The sequence below is a fragment of the Ptychodera flava genome, chromosome 19 (assembly GCF_041260155.1).
Source record: "Ptychodera flava strain L36383 chromosome 19, AS_Pfla_20210202, whole genome shotgun sequence".
In the NCBI taxonomy this organism is placed as follows: Eukaryota; Metazoa; Hemichordata; class Enteropneusta; family Ptychoderidae; genus Ptychodera; species Ptychodera flava.
In genome coordinates this window covers 30,199,646-30,221,551 of record NC_091946.1, presented here as the reverse complement: position 1 = coordinate 30,221,551, position 21,906 = coordinate 30,199,646, and the positions used below count along the sequence as shown (strand labels likewise).

At 35.7% G+C, this 21,906-nt stretch overlaps 1 protein-coding gene across 1 annotated transcript; it reads right to left on the bottom strand.

The window, feature by feature from the left end:
- On the bottom strand, positions 1-20,940 carry LOC139119225 (ecto-NOX disulfide-thiol exchanger 2-like). Its single transcript, XM_070682906.1, is given in 14 exon segments — positions 1-2,249; positions 3,279-3,474; positions 3,936-3,998; positions 4,516-4,697; positions 6,165-6,297; positions 9,092-9,198; positions 10,915-11,015; positions 12,050-12,083; positions 12,086-12,160; positions 12,981-13,214; positions 15,738-15,944; positions 16,495-16,740; positions 19,573-19,713; positions 20,712-20,940. Coding segments are annotated over 14 exon segments (2,001 nt in total). The 5' UTR covers positions 20,770-20,940; the 3' UTR covers positions 1-2,025.
- Positions 20,941-21,906: the final 966 nt, after the last annotated feature.

Below are 21,906 nucleotides of genomic sequence, written 5' to 3'. Positions count from 1 at the left end.
TCATATTGAATGATGACAAGCGTTTATTTTATTCACAAATGGACAAAAACTTGAAGTTACAGAAATAATTGAAGGCAACAGTGTCAATTCCTTTACACAGACCATAGTCTCAGAAAGTGTAAGGCATTCCTGAACTAGTCTAGAGTAAGATAATAAATTTGCTGACACTTTCTATTGAAGAGAATATATCCAAACACTACTTTATGCACAGAGGGCCATTTCTGTAAACTATGCAACAAATACAAAAGTGTTCTAATTTTCACAAGGAAGATTTCTTAGCTATGATAGATACTGTTACACTATGTGAATTTTTCACCTTGCTATACTGTGATCTTGTTTTTTACTCATGACATGTTGATCGTCGCTAACAAGTATTGTAGTACTAACTTTTTGGATTACAGTACTCCTATTCACAAGTTTTAAATGATACAAATGACTTTGTGTATTTTCTGATAAATCTTACATCTAGAACTTCAAAACTCTGCTTACTTAAAGCAAACCATGGCAGTGAATTAGCTAAAATTGACAGAATTATTTTTTATTATTATGATGTTATGATGCACATACTGTAAAATATGCATTAGTACATTAGCAACAAGCATATTGTCAAACATATAGCAGAGTACAGAACACAAAGTAATGTTGCAATACAGTATTTCTGTAAAACCTTTTTATTACACAGCTTATATTAATGACCAAGTGCAAGAAGGGTTTTATAAGCAAGGATGTGTTACACCAGCCCTGGTCAATGTTGGGGAAGGCCTTGATTCAAATAGTGATAAGTACAGGGTCACAGGAGCTATTCCTGTTGTACCCTGTGAGCTCTTTAGCTAGGCATTGGCTTCTGATGAACAAGTGTGGACACACACCAAATCTATTCCCAGAACAGGTTTATTTTAATCCTAGCCAGGCCCTGGATGGATTTGGCATGTGTGAACAAGACCACAATGTGGGAAAAATCCTAGCTGGGTCTTCAAAGTGTCCACACTGAACGTATATAGGCACCTTTGAAAGTAGTTCTGTGTGAAGGTCTATTTGAGTGCCAAAGTCAATTTATGGCCAATGAAATGTAATATCCATTTGGTCAAAAATTATAAAAGAAATTACAGAAAAACTTGGAAAAGTTGGTGAAATGCTGCACTGGAATTTTGGTGGGTAAAATTACAGCACTCAAAAGGTTAAAGGCATCCTGTTCTATGGTTAACGTATAGCCATGAATGACATGGACCTGCAAACATAGATATTGCAAAAGACACTGCTTGAAGCACCCGGACACAGTAAAGTTACTGAATGGCTATTATGCACAGCATATTTATGCATGGATAATTACGTTGTTGATAGCCTATATATAATTATATGATTTGTGATTTTGTGGAGTTAATCTTTTTTGTCACTTCTGTTATGTAATTCTTCTCTCTCCCTGTATACTAATGTCACAATATTCCCACAGCTGACATAGAAATAAATACATAGCTGGTATTACATTTCACAATAAAATACCAGAATAACAATGCTTTCATTACATAATCTTGTTTTAACTGATTCAATTCACGACACCAATTGTTGTTTATCTTTTGTCCTTGCTCTAAACATACCACATAAAATGCTCATGTAAATCGGTGTTCATACATCCAAAGTTTAACACGCAATGACAAAACATGTTCGGTCAAAAATAAAATATTCTTGTGAATTATACTTGTCAACTTGTCTGTATGTGAAATTTGAATTCCAGATTGTTTTTGAAAATATAATGAACAAGTTTTTAACCTGGGCGAAGTACCTGCTGGTGTTATTACTGAGTTGATTTTCAAAAACTGATGGTCATTTCCTCATGTCACAAACTGCACAATCTTGCTAAAAGATTGTTGCTTTCTTATAAGACATATCTTACATCTTGCTGACTTGAGATTTCTTGGCTCATTTTGTGGGGAATATTGTATGTCCGATTTCAATTTGTAGTACAACATTTCCCAAGGCGTTTCTTCATGGGTGAAGACAATTTGTCGATTCCTGATACGATAGGTCTCAAGGTTTCTTGGCAAGACACGTCTCAAAACCACAAAATTTCCATCTTTTCTCCAGAGTTGCTCCGACACCGAACAATTGTTGTTGGAAAACGGACGGCAGTTTTATCATCAAAGATTCGATTTCAGCAGGGGAGACTTTGCTGTCCAATCTAGATATATACGACCAAAGATATTCCACAGATGCTCCAAATGGATGAACATGAAGAAATGTTGCTAATAATCCTGTGATAAAGAAGAAAGAGTGAATTAGAATATATTCTTCCATTAAAGCCCCATTAGCTGTACCTTTTTTGCATTTGATAACCACAAAAATGCCATTAAATCTCCAGAGAGATGTTTTGGATTCCTGTTATTAAGCCATGTTTTCTTTGAAAATATCAGTTTTCCAATCCTTGGTACTGTATTTGGTAGATTAAATTTATGTATAAATATGGTGGCCATATTTGAGTCACAACTCAAACTTAATATTTGAGATGCAATGCAAAATTATTAATTTGTTAAAATCTAAGTTGTGTGTTTGTCGCCAGTATGTTTGAACAATGTTCTGTGGTCGCACTTCGATAAGTATTTTTATATAAGTTGCATTTGATTTCAAGCCATCTTATCAAGAAGAATGCAAAAAGATACACCTTAACAGCTAAAAGGGCTTTAAAATATATCTGGGAATTAATAACAGTATGTACAGGATAGCCATTTTTCTCAGAATCTGAGTACAGTTAATCCCTATCACCATGGCAACAACAGATTATTATGTATTGTGACATAACACACTCTTGAGAGGCTTAAACCACATCTACATGCTTTTTACTCATGGAAAAAAACCCACTCCTTTATGAATGGAAAATATTTCCTCTATTTCATAAGAGTGTAAAATAATGATAAAATAATAAATTCGCTTGGAATGCACAGCATATCATGTCTTTAAAAGGCAAGATTAAAGAATATAAGGTTAAGGTAATATTGTAGTCCTTTCAAAATCAACTTAGGGGATCTTTTGTATTTGTGTACCATTAAAGGTACCCTTGGGAAAGTATTGAATTCTACCATGGGGAGAATGTGGCAGTGTACTTCTGAAACAGATCTCTGTATTTGATGTGAGTTGTTAATAAAAGTTACTTTGGTGGAAAAAAATTACATTTTGAAAGAAGAGCTGCTGACTAATACTACAATTCAATAATAATCGTTGATTTGTTATTTCACAAATGAAGAAATCAAAGTTAAAATGATGTATGATGTAAAAAAATTACCCACCAACTAATAAAGCTTCTTTTTCAGTAGTTTTGGTTGTTACTGTTGTCTCTTTATCTGAGGATTCTTGGCTTGAAGATGGTGCAGCATCTTTTTCATCCTTGTCCGTCTCTTTCTCTTCAGATTTTTCGCTGTCGTCCTCTGGTTTTTCTTTCCCAACGACCGTTGTCTTTAACCACTGCATCAGTGCTCCTGGTTTCTATTAACAGAAATGATGGTAAAAATGTACAATACTACACTGGGAGATTGTGATGTACAGGTTGAGAAAGTTAAAGCACATCTGAGAAAGTTAAAGCAAATCTAGGATGCTGTCTAGCAGAATGTTTCTGAGTATTTGATTCTGATGCTGTTATTTTGTTTGGTGTTCTGAGTAAAGAGAAGAGAAGCTGAATGAGAAGGCATGTGTTGAGGCAGTGCAGACAGCGTTTTCAGAAACCAACAACACCAGAAGAATGTATTATTGGTACAGTAATGCAATTCAGCCACTGAGGGTGTGTTGTACTGTGTGCAGGTGACGTTTGAAGTCTCACCACATAGCCAACAAAGTACCAACAAAGATGTGTTTATATCACTGAATTAATAATATGACTGTATTCCTTCTTCTGTGATGTGATTTCTAATGGTAATTCTGTCATGTACTGAAAACATTATGCAAATTACCTCTGCTTTCTTTTGTTCTTCTTCCTTAGACTGCTTAGCTTCTGCTTTGGCTGCCAACAGTTGCTATGGAAAAAGCAAATGAAATTCTGAGATACTTTATGTGTCATATTTATGTACCTTCTAAGACTTGATCTGGAATATTCAAACACAAAAACTTTATTAGCATTCAGGATATTAGGATAAACAGTGGAAAACTCTATTAGTAAATATTTTGAACTTGAAAAAATGCAGTAGTGGGTCATTCCAGTATGACACTGAAGTATCACCACAATTGATCCTACAATTTTGATTTTCAATAGTGTCCATCATTTTGGTCTCATTTGCAGTTTGGAACAACACATTCAGAATAATTCAAAATGTCTGTCTATCACACAAACCAAATCTGTATCTACATCAAATAGTAATAGTGTACAGTCAGCAGTTCTCAACAGTTTGAAATGTATGGAAAATTTCTAACATTTGAATAGATTCTGTGATAGTATAGACACACACCCACCTCCAGCAACTGTGAACATCAATTGTTTCTGATTGCAATAAGATAATTGGAAGCAAAATTTTAAAAAAAAAAAAGATTTCTGACCTGCTGTAATCCCTGTACTGCATGTTGTAAAGCCTTGATTTGAGTTTCTTTGATATGAGTAACTTGATTGTGCTCAGTTCTCAGAATATCAACTTCATTCTTATAGGCTTCCAACTGACACCGCAGACTGTCATTTTCTTCTTTCAGTAATTCCAATTCACCAGCGTTGTTTATAAGCTCACCTAGTATACAACGTAAGATTCCATGAAGATGAATATTCCCAACTGACAAGGAGTAATTATCCTGGAATTCACCAGCATTGTTTTCGTAGCTCACCCAGCATACAACGCAAGATTCCATGAAGTTGGCAAAGAGTCATTATCTCAGGATTTGCATACTTAAACAATACTCAGTAATATAATTTGCATAAATGAATACTAATATATCCTGCTTGGAGTATTAAATAGGATAGGATAAATAATTTATATAGTGTCTAGTATCCATCAAAGCAACGTTCACTGGCACTTTTCAATAGGTCACAGAAAAGCTCTCTCAGAGTAATGAGTCTTAAGCTTAGATCTGAAGGTATAATGTTGATAGAATATGAACTGGTAGTTTGTTCAATAAAATTGATGAACAAAAGGAGAAGGATCTGTCGTGACATGATTTTAAGTTCAAGGAACTTTAAGTGTAGTCTGTCAACTTGATTGGAGAGATTTGCTAGGGGTGGTGACTATAATTTGTTTAGCCAAGTATGAAGGAGCAAGTCCATATATTGATTTATACGGTATGTCATCTGGGGAAGCAGCAATCGTCATGGAAGTCTTTCTCTTATTGTGTTCCTATGTCTGTTTGTCATACAGCTACACAATGACAGGACATGTCATTGCATTACATTGCATTGAATCACATTATATTGCATTGCATTGCAATACATCACATTACATTACAATACATTCATTACATAACATTGCATTGCATTGCATTACATTGCATTGAATTGCATTATATCACATTATATTATAATACACTACATTACATAAAATTGCACTGCATTGCATTACATCACATCACATTACATTGCACTGCATTACATTACATTACATTGCATTACATCACATTGCATTGCATTGCACTACATAACATTATATTACAGTACAGTACAATATATTATAATGGATTGTACTATACTACATTTGCATCACATTGCATTGAACTATGTTACATTAAACTACACTAAACTACACATATAACCCTATGTTAACTATGATATCATTACATTACATAACATTACATTACATTACATAACATTACATTACATTACATTATACTACATTGCATCACATTACATTACATTACATTATGTTACATTACATTATACTACATTGCATCACATTGCTTTTAACCATGTTACATTTGCATCACATTGTATTGCAATGTATTTCATAACATTACAAGTACATTAAATTCCATTATATTCAGTAGATCAGTTTATCATTGTACATAAGACAATGAGATGACTGGTCAGTCACATGAGTACGTAGGCTATCTACTTATTTGAAAAGCCCTTAAGATTCATAAAGTAATCTTTTCCTGAGGTCTTTCAACGAACATTCCTCTGAATGTTTTGACACACTATTCTTCAAATACTGATGTGTACCCTTTTCACAATAGGATTCAGAAATTAAATAGTTTGATTAAAAACATACCCTCATCAACTTTCTGCTTCTTTGTTGCTGGTTCTGTTTCCAAGGTAACTGTTTCCTCAGTATCAGAAGATACTTCCATGTCGACTTCAGTTCTGTCACTCAACAAGTCTTGGATCTGATTGATTTTAATTTCCTGGCATCAAAACAGATTCAAACGAGAATAAGAATCAGAATTGTTGGTGATGCGCAGGAAAGGGACATTCTCTGTACAAACAGCACTGCAATTCATGTCCTGGTTTTGAGTGTCAAAATTCAGATTTCAATATGTTATGACTGTGGTGTACTGTTCTTGAATTTTACATGTAGTACCACACACAATCGAAGGAGAGAAATGCCTTGTCTGGGGTGACCAAGTAATAATAGCAATATACAGCTGACAGTACTTTGCGATAAATATTTAAATTTAACTCCCGAAGTTCAAACTGTAATCATATTCTGATTCCTCAAAATAATATTTTATGTGAGCTGAAGGCAGATATATTAAATAAAAGATAAGTAGTGGTAGAGCTTCGCAAATAGAAGCCACAAAAGAAAGATCAAGTGGTTGAATCAGTAGTGATACAAGAAAAACCATTATGCCTTGTGTGTTGACCACAACTAAAAATAAACCAAGATCTTTAACCCTTTCACCATAATGGTTTGGCCTAAACCCATTGTTATCAATGGTGATTGTGGACCTGTTTATTTGGAAATAGGGGTGAACAGGTTAAGGTACTTGAGAATGTCTCTTTCCTTCATGTCTGTTACACTTTTGCATCAAAACAAAACAATTGCTTTAATGATTCTTCCATTTTATTTCATGAATCAATTGTATATTCTGACCCTGTACTTACTAGAGAACTTGCAATTCATGACAAAATTTTGCAAAGGACAACAAAAACTGAAGATGTAGTTCTGTACGCAAAAACTAAAAATACAAGAACCTTAAGAAGCATTAGTAGGTATACCTGGTTGTTCCAGTGACATCTGAAAATCAAATTTCACTGGTTTCTTTGTCGATAACACTGACATCAGTTTTGTGTGCTGTCAAAATGTGACAGCGTAAAATCATTTTCAGAATCTGAGGAAACACCTCAAACTCAAATATTAGCTTTTTTTTCTCAACCAATCACTTGCTATCCAGTGAACTCAAAGCATGAATGATTTCCTCTGAGCTACGTAGATTACAGAGCGGGCAGCTACGCTAACAACAGTTTTAACTAACTGCTGCTGCATAGTGTATGTCTGGTGGGGGTCTGTTACTTCTAACATTACAGGTACCCAGTCATAAGCTCCATTCAGTAATGACACACTGATAGCAAGTGATAGACTCAGAAAAACCGTTAGAAGTAAACATACTGAAATTTTACTTACCTTGAACTTTGTAAAGTCAATGAAACTTTGCTTTCTATACGAATTTAGAGATTTTATGATACAAACGTCATTGTGTCAGATGGTTGTACAATTCAATCTTAATCAAAATAGAGCCAAATAGGACCGTAAAGAGAACGGAAAAATTTTAAGGCAGGGGACTGATGTTACTTTAATCCAACATGCACTTTTGTACTCAATGATTGACATTTGGGGAACATCCTGATTTTTGAAGGAACCAGTGTATACAGTAGCGTATTGTCATCAGAGCTGTTTATTCGAAAACTGGGGTTGACTTTCCAAATGCAGATGCAGAATTGAGTTCTACTCAAAAGCGTATGTATGTACTGTATATCTGCTCTTCTCGAGGCAAGTTTTTAGAGTTTTTCTTTCAAAACCATATAATCGCTCACTTTCAAGTGACTTAAATCTACAATAAGAGTAAGGTAGGTAATATGCAATGCCAACGTTGTGCGAGTTTCGGCAAAGTTTCACTGAATTTTCATGAAGAAAACTGAACTTAGAGTACATGATATCTTACCACCAAACTGACCTTGAACTCTAACACCTAGTACCTCTCTTGTGTGGAAAGATGTAGTTTGACTCAACACAGGTCAACCATAAAATAGTCATACAATGATTCATACAGCGATATAACATGACAGTGTTTTCTATCCTTTATCAGAATATTATACTATATCCTTTGTGTTCTGCAAAGGTTTTGAAACCAGACTGACTGGTAAATGGAGAGTTTACTTCAAGTCCATCCAGTAGATTTTATAAGAGTTAGGTATTAGAATTCAGGTGACAGTTACCCATTCTGTTACTCAAGTACGGTGAAAATGATAGAAATACTGCCACAGTCAACACAACTTGGGATTTCTACAGAAGAAAATCCAGTATCATTTATCATCTGGGAAGACAGAAATTTATTGGTTACACAACACATGACATGAGTCATGAGATACAAAGTACATTTACTGTACTACCGCTGTATTCTGAGTATCATTGAATAGATAAAATAAACACTGAAAATTATGTCTGCACGTTCAACAGACAAGATTTTTTAACTTGGCTGAAATCACTCTAATACAGGTGTACCAGACATACCTCTGTATCTCTTTCAGTTGCGTTGACTGTGTCAGTAATGTAAAGACACAAAACCAGCTGATAGGGTTTGCTTGAAACTTGTACACTGATATCACTGTCTCTTCGGATATTAATTGTGATTTCTTATCGGTGGGTACAATCCATAATTTATCTTTAAAATCACAGGATGAGTCAGAAAACTATCAAAAATTTTGCAAAAGCCTTGACATGGAAAAAGTAATCTTACTAAAGCATTTGTTACAGCAACACAGTTTAAATAATTAAGATTCAGTCTTAAATGTTCTAATTTCTTTTTTCAAAGTTCTCATGAATTTTATTCTGATCTTTGAAGGCGAATTTTCTTTCTAACTTCTGAGGTTTAAGTGACTGCAAAAAGTGGGAGTTCATATAGGACAGGCTATCGGCACTGTTTTGGACAGATGTCAAGTTCAAGCCAAACCCTGTCATTGGTCGATTGTGTAGCTAACCTTTACTTGACGTTGCCATTGGTCAATGTGCTTGCGTTGAGCTTTGGAGAAATGGTCACGGCATTTCTGCTTGCTGGCTCCCAAGAATACCCTTTCTATCTGATCAACTTCAAATCAGACGTAAAGAGTGTGCCACCAAAATCATACAATTAATAAATGAAACACTGTATTATCGTAAAGATTCTGTACCATGCGACACTGTCATAGCTAGAATATATACCATACATACACAAACAGTTCTGCATTTGGAAATTTTTTAGCAATGGATAAATTTGTACATGTAGGCTCCATGGGAAAATTTGCATAGCCAGGACATTAATGGAAATTTGCATTATTAGGACGTCATAGGAAATTTGCATAGCTCGACATTAATGGAATTTTACGTACATTACTATGACATCACAGAGAAATCTGCATGACTATGACATCAGGGGGTAGTTCATAACTAAGCACAATGAAAAAGGCAGCTTGTAACTTGTAGACACAGTGTAACCAAAGTTAACATCAAAGTCACAATGGAAATAGTCAATAGAAATATGTATGTCTCAGAAGTTAACAGTGACATATGTAAACTGCCCCTTGTTCCTTTGTCATTTGATGTCCTTGTATTATAGAAAACAGCAAAATAGTTCTTAAATAAATGAATCATACACTGATAAAATTGGTGTTCTTTTTTTCTAAATCCATTGAAATAATGAAGGGAATTGGCAAGGAGTACCTTCATGCATTTCTGACTTTTGTAAATTTGTGGCTTGATAACTTCTCTGAGATGAACATCAAAATCAGCCGAGTTCCATGAATGAACATTGACTACACATCATATCCCTGATACTGATATCCATAGCAACCAGTCTGTAGTATTTCCTGGATGCTAATATGTTATCCATGGCAACCACCATGAAACACTTACCTTATAGTTGACTATTATCTATTATGACACTGTCAATTACATGTATGTTCAAGTCGCCTAGGTAACAGAGTTGAGGCACTTGTGAATAACAAATACAACCAATGTATTTCCCTGAGAACTATCCTACACATGTTTTAGACTGATTAATTCACATTTTTGAACTTGACTTTGATAAACAGTTGTACAAACATCTTCAATTTGATTCAGTTTTGATAGCTTTACTTTCTTATATCTCATTTATCAATAAATGAATGTTTCTTTATCACTGGATAGAGATCGAAACAATGCATTTCTTTCCAGATCACACCTTACAGTCACCATGGTGTCTTTAAAACCTTATCCTAAACTACAATCAAGCAACAAAATACAGGTATAAACTACTACATGATTAAACAATGATAAAATTTTTGTACATTATAATACTCAAAACTGTCTCTCCTAAAGTACAAGTGTATTCTGCAGCTTTTAGTTTAAAAATTTTAGATTACGGGTCCTTATCCAAAATTCCAAAAGATGGCCACATGGTTAATAATGGAGACATCCACATCTTATGGAGAATACGTCACACTTGAATAATACCTTGTTCACACAGGGTTCATTGAAACACTTCTGAAACATCGCAAGTCAAATACTGGCATCAAAAATTGTGTGTGAACGGTCCTCAGTGGCCCTGGAACGTTTCAGATTTGAGATAGTGTTGCTGGCCAACCCTGAGTAAGGGTATGGATTAACTCTATCTGCATTACGCTGTCTGAACAGACCGAGGCACTTCAGGAACATTCTAACGCCCTCATGCGGCAGGTATTGGTAACATTCAACTCCGCAGTGATATGACCATCTGACTAGTGTCTACAGCAATCTGACCATTTCATTGTCCTGAGTATACTGACCAAACAAGATAAATGATACTTACATTGAGTAATAATGCCGTTCATCCTTTGGGAATGCAGATCTTTGGCCTTGTCTAATTCTTCACCGTACATTTGTTTATCGTTAAGCAGTCTTCTGACATGACTGGGCAAATGCAGAAAATTGACATTGACAAATTTTCTTTGTGTGGGATAAACTGCATGCTTATAACTGTTCAACATTACTGACTAACACTATGATTAAAGTTTGTGTGAGCATAATTTTGATTATGATATAAATGAATTATGAATATCTTATTCAGTCGCTATCATAGCTTATGTATGAAGTTTGCGCCAAATATAGCCTGCTATTGAAAGATTCCTCGAGGGCCAGTAGCTGTAACTTCTCATGATTTTCCACTTTTTGTTTTGTATGATAACTTCAAAATGTCAATTCTTGTACTATTCATTCCCACAAGCATGCTGAATTACCTGCTATTTTGCTTTTCAACACAGCATCTATTAGTGAAAAATGCACTGTTATTGTTTACAATTGAATTCTAGTCAGGGACTAGAATTGACTTGTCAACAATAACAGTGCAGTTTGCAGGTGGAGTTGACAAACTGAATACTGTATATCTCAATATGCTTTGGAGAGTAGAACAAGAAACTGTGGTTGACATAAAAAAAAAAAATACAGTGAAAAAATGATCAAAGTTATAGCTGCTGGCCCTTTTCAAAGGACAGGGATACATACAGTCCCTTAGTTTATATACAGTGTATACCTCTGGCAGGACAGTATGTTGGCCCATGTGACATTAGAAAGTGCAGCTGATTATACATGTACATGTATATGTAGGGCATTTACAGAGGCAAATTTCATTTGTAAAAGATTTTGATATATTATTTATTCCTTTTGTCTTTCAGGACCTGACATGACAACAGGACACAACAGTTGAGCAACTTAAATACATTTGGAAACAAAGCACATTAAAGCTATGCTAGTGATACATGAGATATTTACATCCCATTAAGGTTATGCTGACATCTTCTGTGACAGTGACTTAGAGAAATACTTTTGTAAATGCGCATTCTGCTTGTGATAAACCATATTTGCTGACCCGGCAAACCCATACTACTCTCCTAGTTGGCTGTCTCACACCAAAGAGAAAATGTTTGGATGCAAAGGAGTACACTCACCTATTTGTTGACTGCACCATACTGTAAAAGTGTTAGCTGTACGTTTGTTGCAATCTCCTCTCTCCAACCATGTAGCAAGTGTCTGCACTGCCAGAGGAAATGACTCATCGGCTGAAATAACAAGTGATATCTTTACTTAAGAGAAAATAATGGCACACTGGCATTGCATTTGGAATTTTTAATTCAGGAGTTGGAGGAGAAATCCAATTTTTTATCAACTTTGTTGGAAAGGAATTTCCTTCTTTCACCCTTTGAACCTGTCTCGGACAGAAATGTCTGATGACGTCATAGAGTACCAGGGGGTCAGGGTGCAAAGGGTTAATATACACTTTTTGGTAGATTTTTTCTGTTTAATTTTCAGGCAGACAGGCTAGCATTTTATTTCTTAATTTGTGAGTAACACTTGACAAGTTAAGTGGTTTGAATTCTTAGAACTGTACAATGATAACATATGACGAAGAATACTATGAAAGAGAGATATTAGCTGGGTATATAAGTGAGCATATGTGTGTATGATGTAATTCATATTGTTTTATATGAGTTTTGGCACCAGTGATACACAATAGAGCTTGGCTAAAGAAGGAGATGGTGAAAATGCATTACAGATTTTGAGATGCCATGGCTGCATAGAAAAGATTTTTAATTGGAGAATATCAAAAGGAAAGGTATTTGATTCAAAGAATAGCAAGAGAGTTCAGATACATATCATGTTACAAGGCAATAGTTGAAACAAATGACATAAATTCTAAAAATTGTTTGAACACAACCAAATTCTTAATAGCTGCTCATGGACATTTAGAAACAAGGAGACGACAGAAGCTATCGGAAGCTAGGATATGTTATAAATAGACTTTCTGGAGATCTATACTTACGTGTAGTACAGTATAAATTTTGAAGGAAGTCAAAATCTAAACATGCATTATATACAAACCTTTCAAGTGTTCAGCAAGTGACAAAGCTTCATTGTCTGAGTAATGAATGACAGGTTGTGGTGATGGTGGTCGTAGCATTTGCTCTTCTAACTTCTGACGATGTCTGGCTTCTCTGTGCAACTGCCTCTGTCTGCACTCATACTCAAACAGATCATCTCTGGCCTGTGCAAAGTCCACATGAAGTCGGCCAATGTCAGGGATTTCTGCTGAAGCACCGATCCGAATACGATAGCCTAATGCAAAGAATAAAACACACACTTAGTTCAAAGGATGTGTGTCACCTGACAGCCTTATTGGATCAAACCATAAAACAAACTTATAGGTAATACTGCTATACTGAAATGATTCTGGCAAACACTTTCAGCACTTAGAGGTAAACACCTAGCTGAACCTGTCTGATCTTGGACATATCAAACTGAAGTAACAATGCAATAATAAACAAAACTGTAGCAATATCTATTCCAAACTTTTGCAACCAACTTAACACCTGGATAATAGATCTTGATGTGCAAATTAATAGTTGGCCATGTTACCAGATTGAACTGGTATGACAGAAGAAACTGACCAGCACAGGAGTTCATACCTATCCTGTAAAATGGTTCTAAATTTCCAATTCAAGCTCCATGAGTAAGTACCCTCCAGGCTTCACCTATCAAAGACTAAAAACGATCTCATCTGACTTCAGGACTAGCCAACACAGTGACAGTGACTCATATTGCAATACAATCCAAAAATATACCGCAATTATACGGTGTCGCTCAAATTTGATCAGAATTGGTATATACCAAAGATCAACAATAAGTGTTATTTCTATCTGTTCAGTGCAGGAAAATTATATGTTGATGTTATGACAATTTCTGCACAGTACAACGAGAAAAAAACAACAAGAAATATTAAACCAGAAAATTAAGAATGACGTAATAAATAAGGTCCGAAACTTTAGGTACTGAAGGTCAACTTTAGCAACATGCATAGCGGAGAATCTTTCTACCATGGATGTACAAATATAAACATCCATGGTTTCAGCAGATCTGTTAGTATGTCACAGTTCATAAACAATGACAGGAAATGACCAATTAGCTGTTTCAGTTACTGCTACCACTCCCAAACATAATAGGTACCCTGCATACAAATAGGTTAAAGGTCAAAATCCTCTTATTCAGATGTGTGGGCTGATTCAGTTCACTGCCACCACTCCTGTACACTTGCAGTATTTCCCTTTTTCTTACCTCATTTGCACATTTTTGACACTGATGTGTTCATTTGAACAAATTCACATCTCAACCCCTACATCTACCTGTACACCAAATACTGAGATGGTAGCTTTGGCGGTATGGGAGCCTTTGTGTGTGACGGACATACATCCGCACATACCCACAAATATACAGACACAGACGCCACTCAGACTCATCATATAAGCTCTTTCTGGTATTTATATATAAAACCAAATATGAGCTAAAAATGCAGAAGTTTTAAAAACATGTTATGACACTTTAAAATTTTAGATCACGGGCTGAAAATAATTAAAAGTTAATTATTATAACTCACTACTTAAACAAACTTTCACTGAAAAATATCCTAGCTGTTTCTTCTAATCAACACTAACACTAGGGTGACCCGGACGAGAGGCCTCCTAGTCCCTACAAGGGGCTGACACAAGTTTTCTGAGAGTGAATGCTGGAAATCGAAGGCATAAAGGGGGACCCAGGTAGTGATAAATTGTACAAATTCACCTTAAGTATGCAACAGTAGTGCACATTTATGTCTATGAACAAGGTAATGACGTGAAAATCTTGAAGTTTATGAACACATTTTGTCAACAAACGTCAGACGGGACGCCATCTTGGAAGTCGTCTACTCGCACGCGAATGGTCACTATGAGAGATCGCGTGAACGGAAACACTTGCATTTCACAGTGAATGTTGTGAAGACTAGGAAGTCAAGATGAGTGCAAAAATTTCCTAAAAAGGTCTTTTTTCTTCCGAGAAACTGCTGACGAAATTTTTACTTTGAAACGGCTATGACTTTTGGCATCATTTTCCAGGAGGGAAGGAATGGCCATGCGAGCAAATTGTACCATAGATATTTTTCTACTTGTTTTGTGCCCTAAAATAGCTCAGCTATGCAGCGCAAATTAGCGCCAACGGTTTTACCAAAGCAGGAAGTAAAGTTCGCAATAGTACCGTACTTGAACAACATGCTTTTTAACCGGTGCGCACCTGTCTCTGACCAGAAACAATGGCTTGTATCCATGATACTGTAAACACAAAGGTCAGCGTGAGGACAATCTTCCATTTTCTTTCACTGGGACTCATCAACCCATACAATATTCTCACAGAAATAATTTGGAAACTATCAATGCACCTTTCACCAGACTCATTATTGTACAGTTAGTCATCTTTGAGCCATTTTAACAATATTTGATCTGAATTTTGGTCATATTGTCTCATTATTTCTCATTACAATATTCTCAGAGAAAGAATTTGGAAACTTTGATTTTCCAGAGGCTGCCAAGTTGTGATCATGCTAATTAGCCAAATTATTTTTTAGATTTGGACTTTGTACCAACACTTTCAACAGGTGCCATCAAGATTTTGGCAAAAAATTTCAGTTTTAAAAATCGTCCGGTCACCCTACAAACACTTCAGGTGAAAAAAATCCAGTTAATTTTCATTTAAAATTTCAATTAACTCGATGTTCTCTCTTACTTTATACATTCTCATATCTGTGAGGTTCCATATAAACTATGAACTTACCAGATAAGTATATAGCATTGTCTACACACGCCTCATTTTCAAATCTGATGTGGCAGAAATTCTTCTTACTCATCCGAATGCTTGTCACACCACCACATCTTTCAAATACCTCTCTGACAATTTCCTCCGAGATGTTTTGTGGCAAACCACCAACGAATACTGTACGACATCCTGGCGGCCTTTCCCTGGTTGTTGATGGTGGCATGCCTAGGGACAATACACATGAAAAACATCAGCATTCTATGGGCATTTGCAGCACCGGTAGAGGTTCTGAAACTGTTTCCCTGAGTGTATGTCTAACCTTGGCGAAACACGCATCTCCACTGATGTTACTCTGTACAGTCATACTTCTACTCTATATTATCAGGTAATTCTTATATGTTATGTAGAGGTACACATGGCAAATGCCATCAGATTTTGAATGTTCCCTGACTTAAAATGCAACAAGTGATGTAATCAAAATGGCTGTCATTCTTCAAGAAATGATGTCAAAGACACTGTATCAGACTGATTATCTCTTTATCCTTAATGTCAGTACTGTATATCAATGTACATGGCGTGGAAAGAGATCTGATGAATAAGTTTAAGTTTCCATCCTTTTTTTAAGTCAAGGTACAGGACAGGTGGGACAATGTGATACCCCTTTCTATATATCAAATTACGCAATTTCAAAATCTTTGTGGGCAAAAGAACTGTATGGGAACTTGTTGGAATGGTTGAGAACCATTGGATGTTGAATGTATGACGATGACCATACCTGGCATTGGAGGGAACAATGTACAACTTTTACTGTGAATGATATCTTTCTGTTGCATATCAGGTGGCGGTGGTGGAGGTACCATGCCGAATCCACCAGTCATCTGCCATTGGTTTAATACATTAGGATCTCCTTGGAAATGCGCCATTCCAATCTGTCCCATATTGCCCCACGCTCCACTTGGGGTAGCCCAGTTTTCTAATCCACCAAACGCTGCTGCTGACATGGCTGGGTCACCTGCAACACCTGGCAATTAGAAAAAATGTCACGTTAAGTAAAAAGCTTCCACAACCTGTTTACCTTGCAAAAGGGCCTAAATAATCAATTGATAACAATGGGTTTGGCTAAACTATGGTAGAGAACAGGTTTATTTAATTGGCACTGTATAGTGTTTTTTTCATAGCTTGACAACACACTGGGATTTGTAGAGCAGATCTACAATCACTTCAGAAGAATTACTTTGAAATGCAATTTAGGAAACTTTATTAATAACATCTTCCCAAGCCCTATCAAACTTCAGAGCTGATTTCTGGTGGCCATTAATCATCTGAATAACATCCTAAAAACAAAAATAGCGCCAATGGCACTTGATCACAACTGGCACATTGTGAAACTACTCTATCTCTGGGTACACCTGTACATGAAATACTGAATGGGTAGGTGCTGCGGGTTTGGAGTTTGTCAGTAAATGCCACAGAAAACAAAGTCCCGAAGTAGCGAATTCCAGCCATTTTCAAACCACACTGTTTGTCAGTGGGGTAAGCAATATTCGCACAAATCACATTTCCAGGCTAATAGACTATGTTTTACGAAATCACACGTCCTTATTACAAAATAAAACGATCTTTGTCTTTAAATCAATGCGCCAGTAAACAGGTCCAGCAGCTAGTTATGTCATCAAGTCTGTAATGTTAAGGGTCATAACAAATGTGAGAAATCTAAAACGTTAAATATGTTGTTTTTTATCAATTTTATTACCAAAAGCGCATGAAAATCTCTGATACTTTGAATCAGCCATCCTGCATATTTGTAACATTCATCAAAACCTCATTTCTGTTCCACAACTCATTAAATAGTCCACAATGCAGGATTGGTGTACATTCCAAAACTACATATATGAAAGACCCTAAAATCAATTAGTTAAAGGGGGGTTAGAAATTTCCCAAAACTATCTAACCGCTGCTTCGTTTGGCTCCATTTTCAGAATCGGAACCTAGTCTGAATATCTCTACCAAATATCAATGCAGTCTGTTCAGCGGTTTTTGACTTTTTGTCATTTACGGAAAATGGACACTGTCCACCACCGGTTGAAGCTAACCCTATATCACAACTTCCAGATGTGATAATGACCTATGGTCATTATGTTAAAAAATACCGCCAATGGCGCTTGGACATAATGACCGCCTAGTATTATCGGCATTTATCAACAACCACACTCACTGTGAATTAGACAGTAGACAGACCACGAAGTCAATGAGCAACATATAGCTGAAAGACTATTTTCACATTGCGATTTTAAGCTCATTTTTATGAGAAAAGAGACATGTATATGTATATGGAGAAAAAGCAGAAGACATATTTGTAAATTGTTTGTTAAGTGACAATTATATATGCATCTCTTGAAATTTTGTGGTTATAAGGTATAACAGTAGTGTAAGAATAATGAGGTATGAATAAGTTAGTAAAGCTAAGTTGACAGTAATTAGATTACAAAATTATACACTAAGCTGGGGAAATCTGATTGAAATAAATGTTGAAAAGTAGCAAAGTCATGGTCATCTTTTGTCTAATACCTTGTGTAAGTTCATGAACTTTACATAAATCTTGCTATAGATTTGTTGCTAATGGGCAATAACTGAGATCATTTGATCTATCCATGACAGGTTTAAATTGTAATATACTTCTATTTAAAGGAGAGAAACTTCTCAAATAATTTTTTTCCCTGTAATTTGCTGTGAGAACACATGGACAGATGCTCAGGACTCTATGCTGGTGCTACCTTGATAACTAACCTACAACTTGTAACGTCATTGTCTAACCTGTTCACCCCAATTTCCTGTAGACAGGTCCACACTCTCCATTGATAACAATGGGTTTGGGCCATACCATTGTAGTGAAAGACTGTAACATGTGAGGTTGTGGATACTTAATCTCTGGAATGTCAAAGTCTGTATATTGACTCAAGGATGTTTACTTAACAAATGCCTAGGGTCATCTCAAAAGTGAGAATCTAAACTATGAAATATGTTTTTTTTAATGCTTTTGATGCCCAAAAGACCATAGAAATCTCTTATACTTCGAATCAGCCATCCTGCATATTTCTAACATTCATCAAAACCTCATTTCTGTTCAACAACTCATAAAACAGTCCACAATGCAGGATTGGTGTACATTCCAAAACTACATATATGAAAGACCCCTAAAATCAATTAGATAAAAAGGGGGGTTAGAAATTTCCCAAAACTATCTAACCGGCGCTCCGTTTGGCTCCATTTTTCAGAATTGGAACCTTGGAACCAGTCTATGTATCGGTATCAAATATCAACGCAGTCTGTTCAGCAGTTTTTGACTTTTTGTCGTTTACGGAAATGGACGACATCAAACACCGGTTGAAACCACCTCTATATCACAACTTCCAGTTGTGATAAAAATTGCTTTGAAGCAACGTAGCATATATTCCTGTGCACACATCAATGGTCTATAGAATTGAGAAACACTGATACTGATAACAGTTGTGTTAGATCAGAGGGTGGTAACAGTTGATTATCGGAAAATGTGGATAAGAACTGCACTATTATCTGCGTGGCATGGCTGTCTCTTCATTGGTGATCAGATCAGGATAACATAAACTATGTGTAAACCTAATGAGGACGATTTTGCAGTTGAAGTGGCTATGTACAAAAAAATGTTACTGCAATACAGTAAAGTATCCTACAATTGCTCATTGGGCATAGTCAACCAACTCTCACTGTTTGACTGACAGACAATTATAAAAAATATGCAAGCAATTCAACGTTAAAATCTGTTTGATAAAAAAAACATGTGATTGTAACTGTACACTGTACACTTTATACGTACCATCCTCCTTGGATTTTGTTGCATCTGTAGTGCTGGTAGCAAGTACATTGGTAGATGGTTTACCTCCAAAGTCAAGTGGTAGATTATTTCTGGAAGGATCAACCACTCCAGGCTGTACTTGGAGTGAATTCTGTAATCCAACTGTAATAGAAAATACATTTAATTAGTAATAAATATTGTGAGCAATGATTTTATTAATATAGTTTCAATAAAAATCTTTTCATGTGAAGTTTATATATTTCTCATTTCATAACCTGTCCTCTGAGGAAAGAGGAACCAGTTTACCAAACAGATTAGACACAACTGAGTTTTTCACTGCTGCTGAGGCAGAACTTCATGTTTTACATCCAATTTTGTATTCTCAGGAACAGCACTTACATTGTTCCTGAAAATCGCATCCTACACGTGTGATTGCCTGCTTCTGACCAAAATTTGGAAAAAATTGTCATTTTTGCAGCTGTGTTTAAATTTATTACTTCAGTTTGTGGCAGGTGCCCTGGATTTCTTCAATCAAGACTGTGATGATAACACAATGTTCATTTCACCATTCCTCTATCAACAATATCTGAAAGTCATCTACGAAGTTTCCTGTAATTATTTCTATTGTCACATTGTCAATTGAAAATGGATATTATACCTCTATTTCTGTTACACTCTTTGGTAACAAAGCAACAATACTGCCATTCCTAAAAGAATGTTTTCAGAACTCCTGTCAAAATTTCAGACAAATTTATGTACCTAATGATGGAACTGTTGTGTCATTTGGAGTCAGCCTTCCTGAAATGCTCTAAAAAAATGGGGTTTTTTTGTATTTTTTTTTGCCATTTTGAAAGCTTTACTCATTGTCAGAAAACATAGTGATAGACGTAAGAAGAGACAGTATGTACAATATGTACAACGGGTGTGGCTGTGGAGTTAAAAAAACAGAGTAGCACCGTGGAACTCGATATCTTAGCGGTTGCACAATGACTACCTCCACCGTAATGAACTTTGGATTCTAAACTTATCTACTGTGCCACAGCAGCTTGTACCTCGAACATTCAGGCTGGCTTAAGCACCAGGAGCACAGGACACTTATGAAGTAAACGCCTTACCAGCTAACACTTTTGGACAGCAGTGCATGTATTTTTTTAACATACCTATATTTGGAGTTGGTGCCAATCCCTGTTGCAAAAATGGAAAGACGGGAGCAGTCATCTTGTGAAGTCTGAATACGCCACACGTCGCTCAGAGATAGATACGTCGTTATCGCCGAGAAGACACGTATTCTGGAGTTTATGGGCTTAATTTCATAAATTCAATCTATGTGATCTTGTTTTCAAATATCACAGGACCCTAAGAATTAACTACGGTCGCCAAAATGGATTGATAAACTTTAGAACGTAGCAGCCTTCGTCGTGCCAGGGCTTCTGTTGCATTTTCTCCCTGAACTGTAAATCAGCTCGAAATTACTTCCGGGTCGCAGGCATATCAAGCCTGCCCTCTATCATTAGTACGTGCAAATCTCTTTTTAATTAAAATTTCCAAAAGTATGCAACCTGTTTCGGTACACATACTTGTTCGCGAAAACCTAATCAAACATGTTTTTATACGACATTTTAGATGATAACTGAATTGGGGAAAGATTTGATAGGTTTGGAGAACAATATAGATAATGTGGTATCTATTCTTTCTATAGCAGGTGCAAATTAAACCATTGATGATAATAATAAAAACACCGGGTAAAAACACTGTGCTTTTTAATTATATAAAATCAAAACTTGGAGATTTATTTATAATTTCTCCGAACTGTAAATACGCAATTTATTGTTAAAACTATGGAAATTGATAGTAGTAGATTTGTACTCATAAATGTCCACTGTTGTTTACATGTTTTCGGCATTTTACACGAAAATGCAATCTCTGTAGTGTTATAAATAGATATAATGTGTAGTTAGTATTTCATTGGTAGGTCTAAAAAGTCTGGAGAAAGTGAATATCTCAAATATAAAACATTAGGAAATTAATGTACTTAACTTGTTTGAATTAAGAGTGTATCTCGAAAGTGAAACATGTAAACTTTGGCTCAAAGGATGATTTATTGCCTGGATTTATGGTCCTTCTGTTTTTAAGAAATTTCTGTTAAGTCATTCAGTCATTTATTTACAATTTTATATATTTTTTAATTTTCATGATTTTGTTACTCATCTGACATTTATTTCAAGAGTAGGAAGAACATGATTTTGGTATATCATGCATTCAATACAAAGTCACTGTGAATTGGTTAACCATAACACATAAGAATAAATAACACTAACACCCTGAGAAACCATCTATTCATTAGAATATGGATAT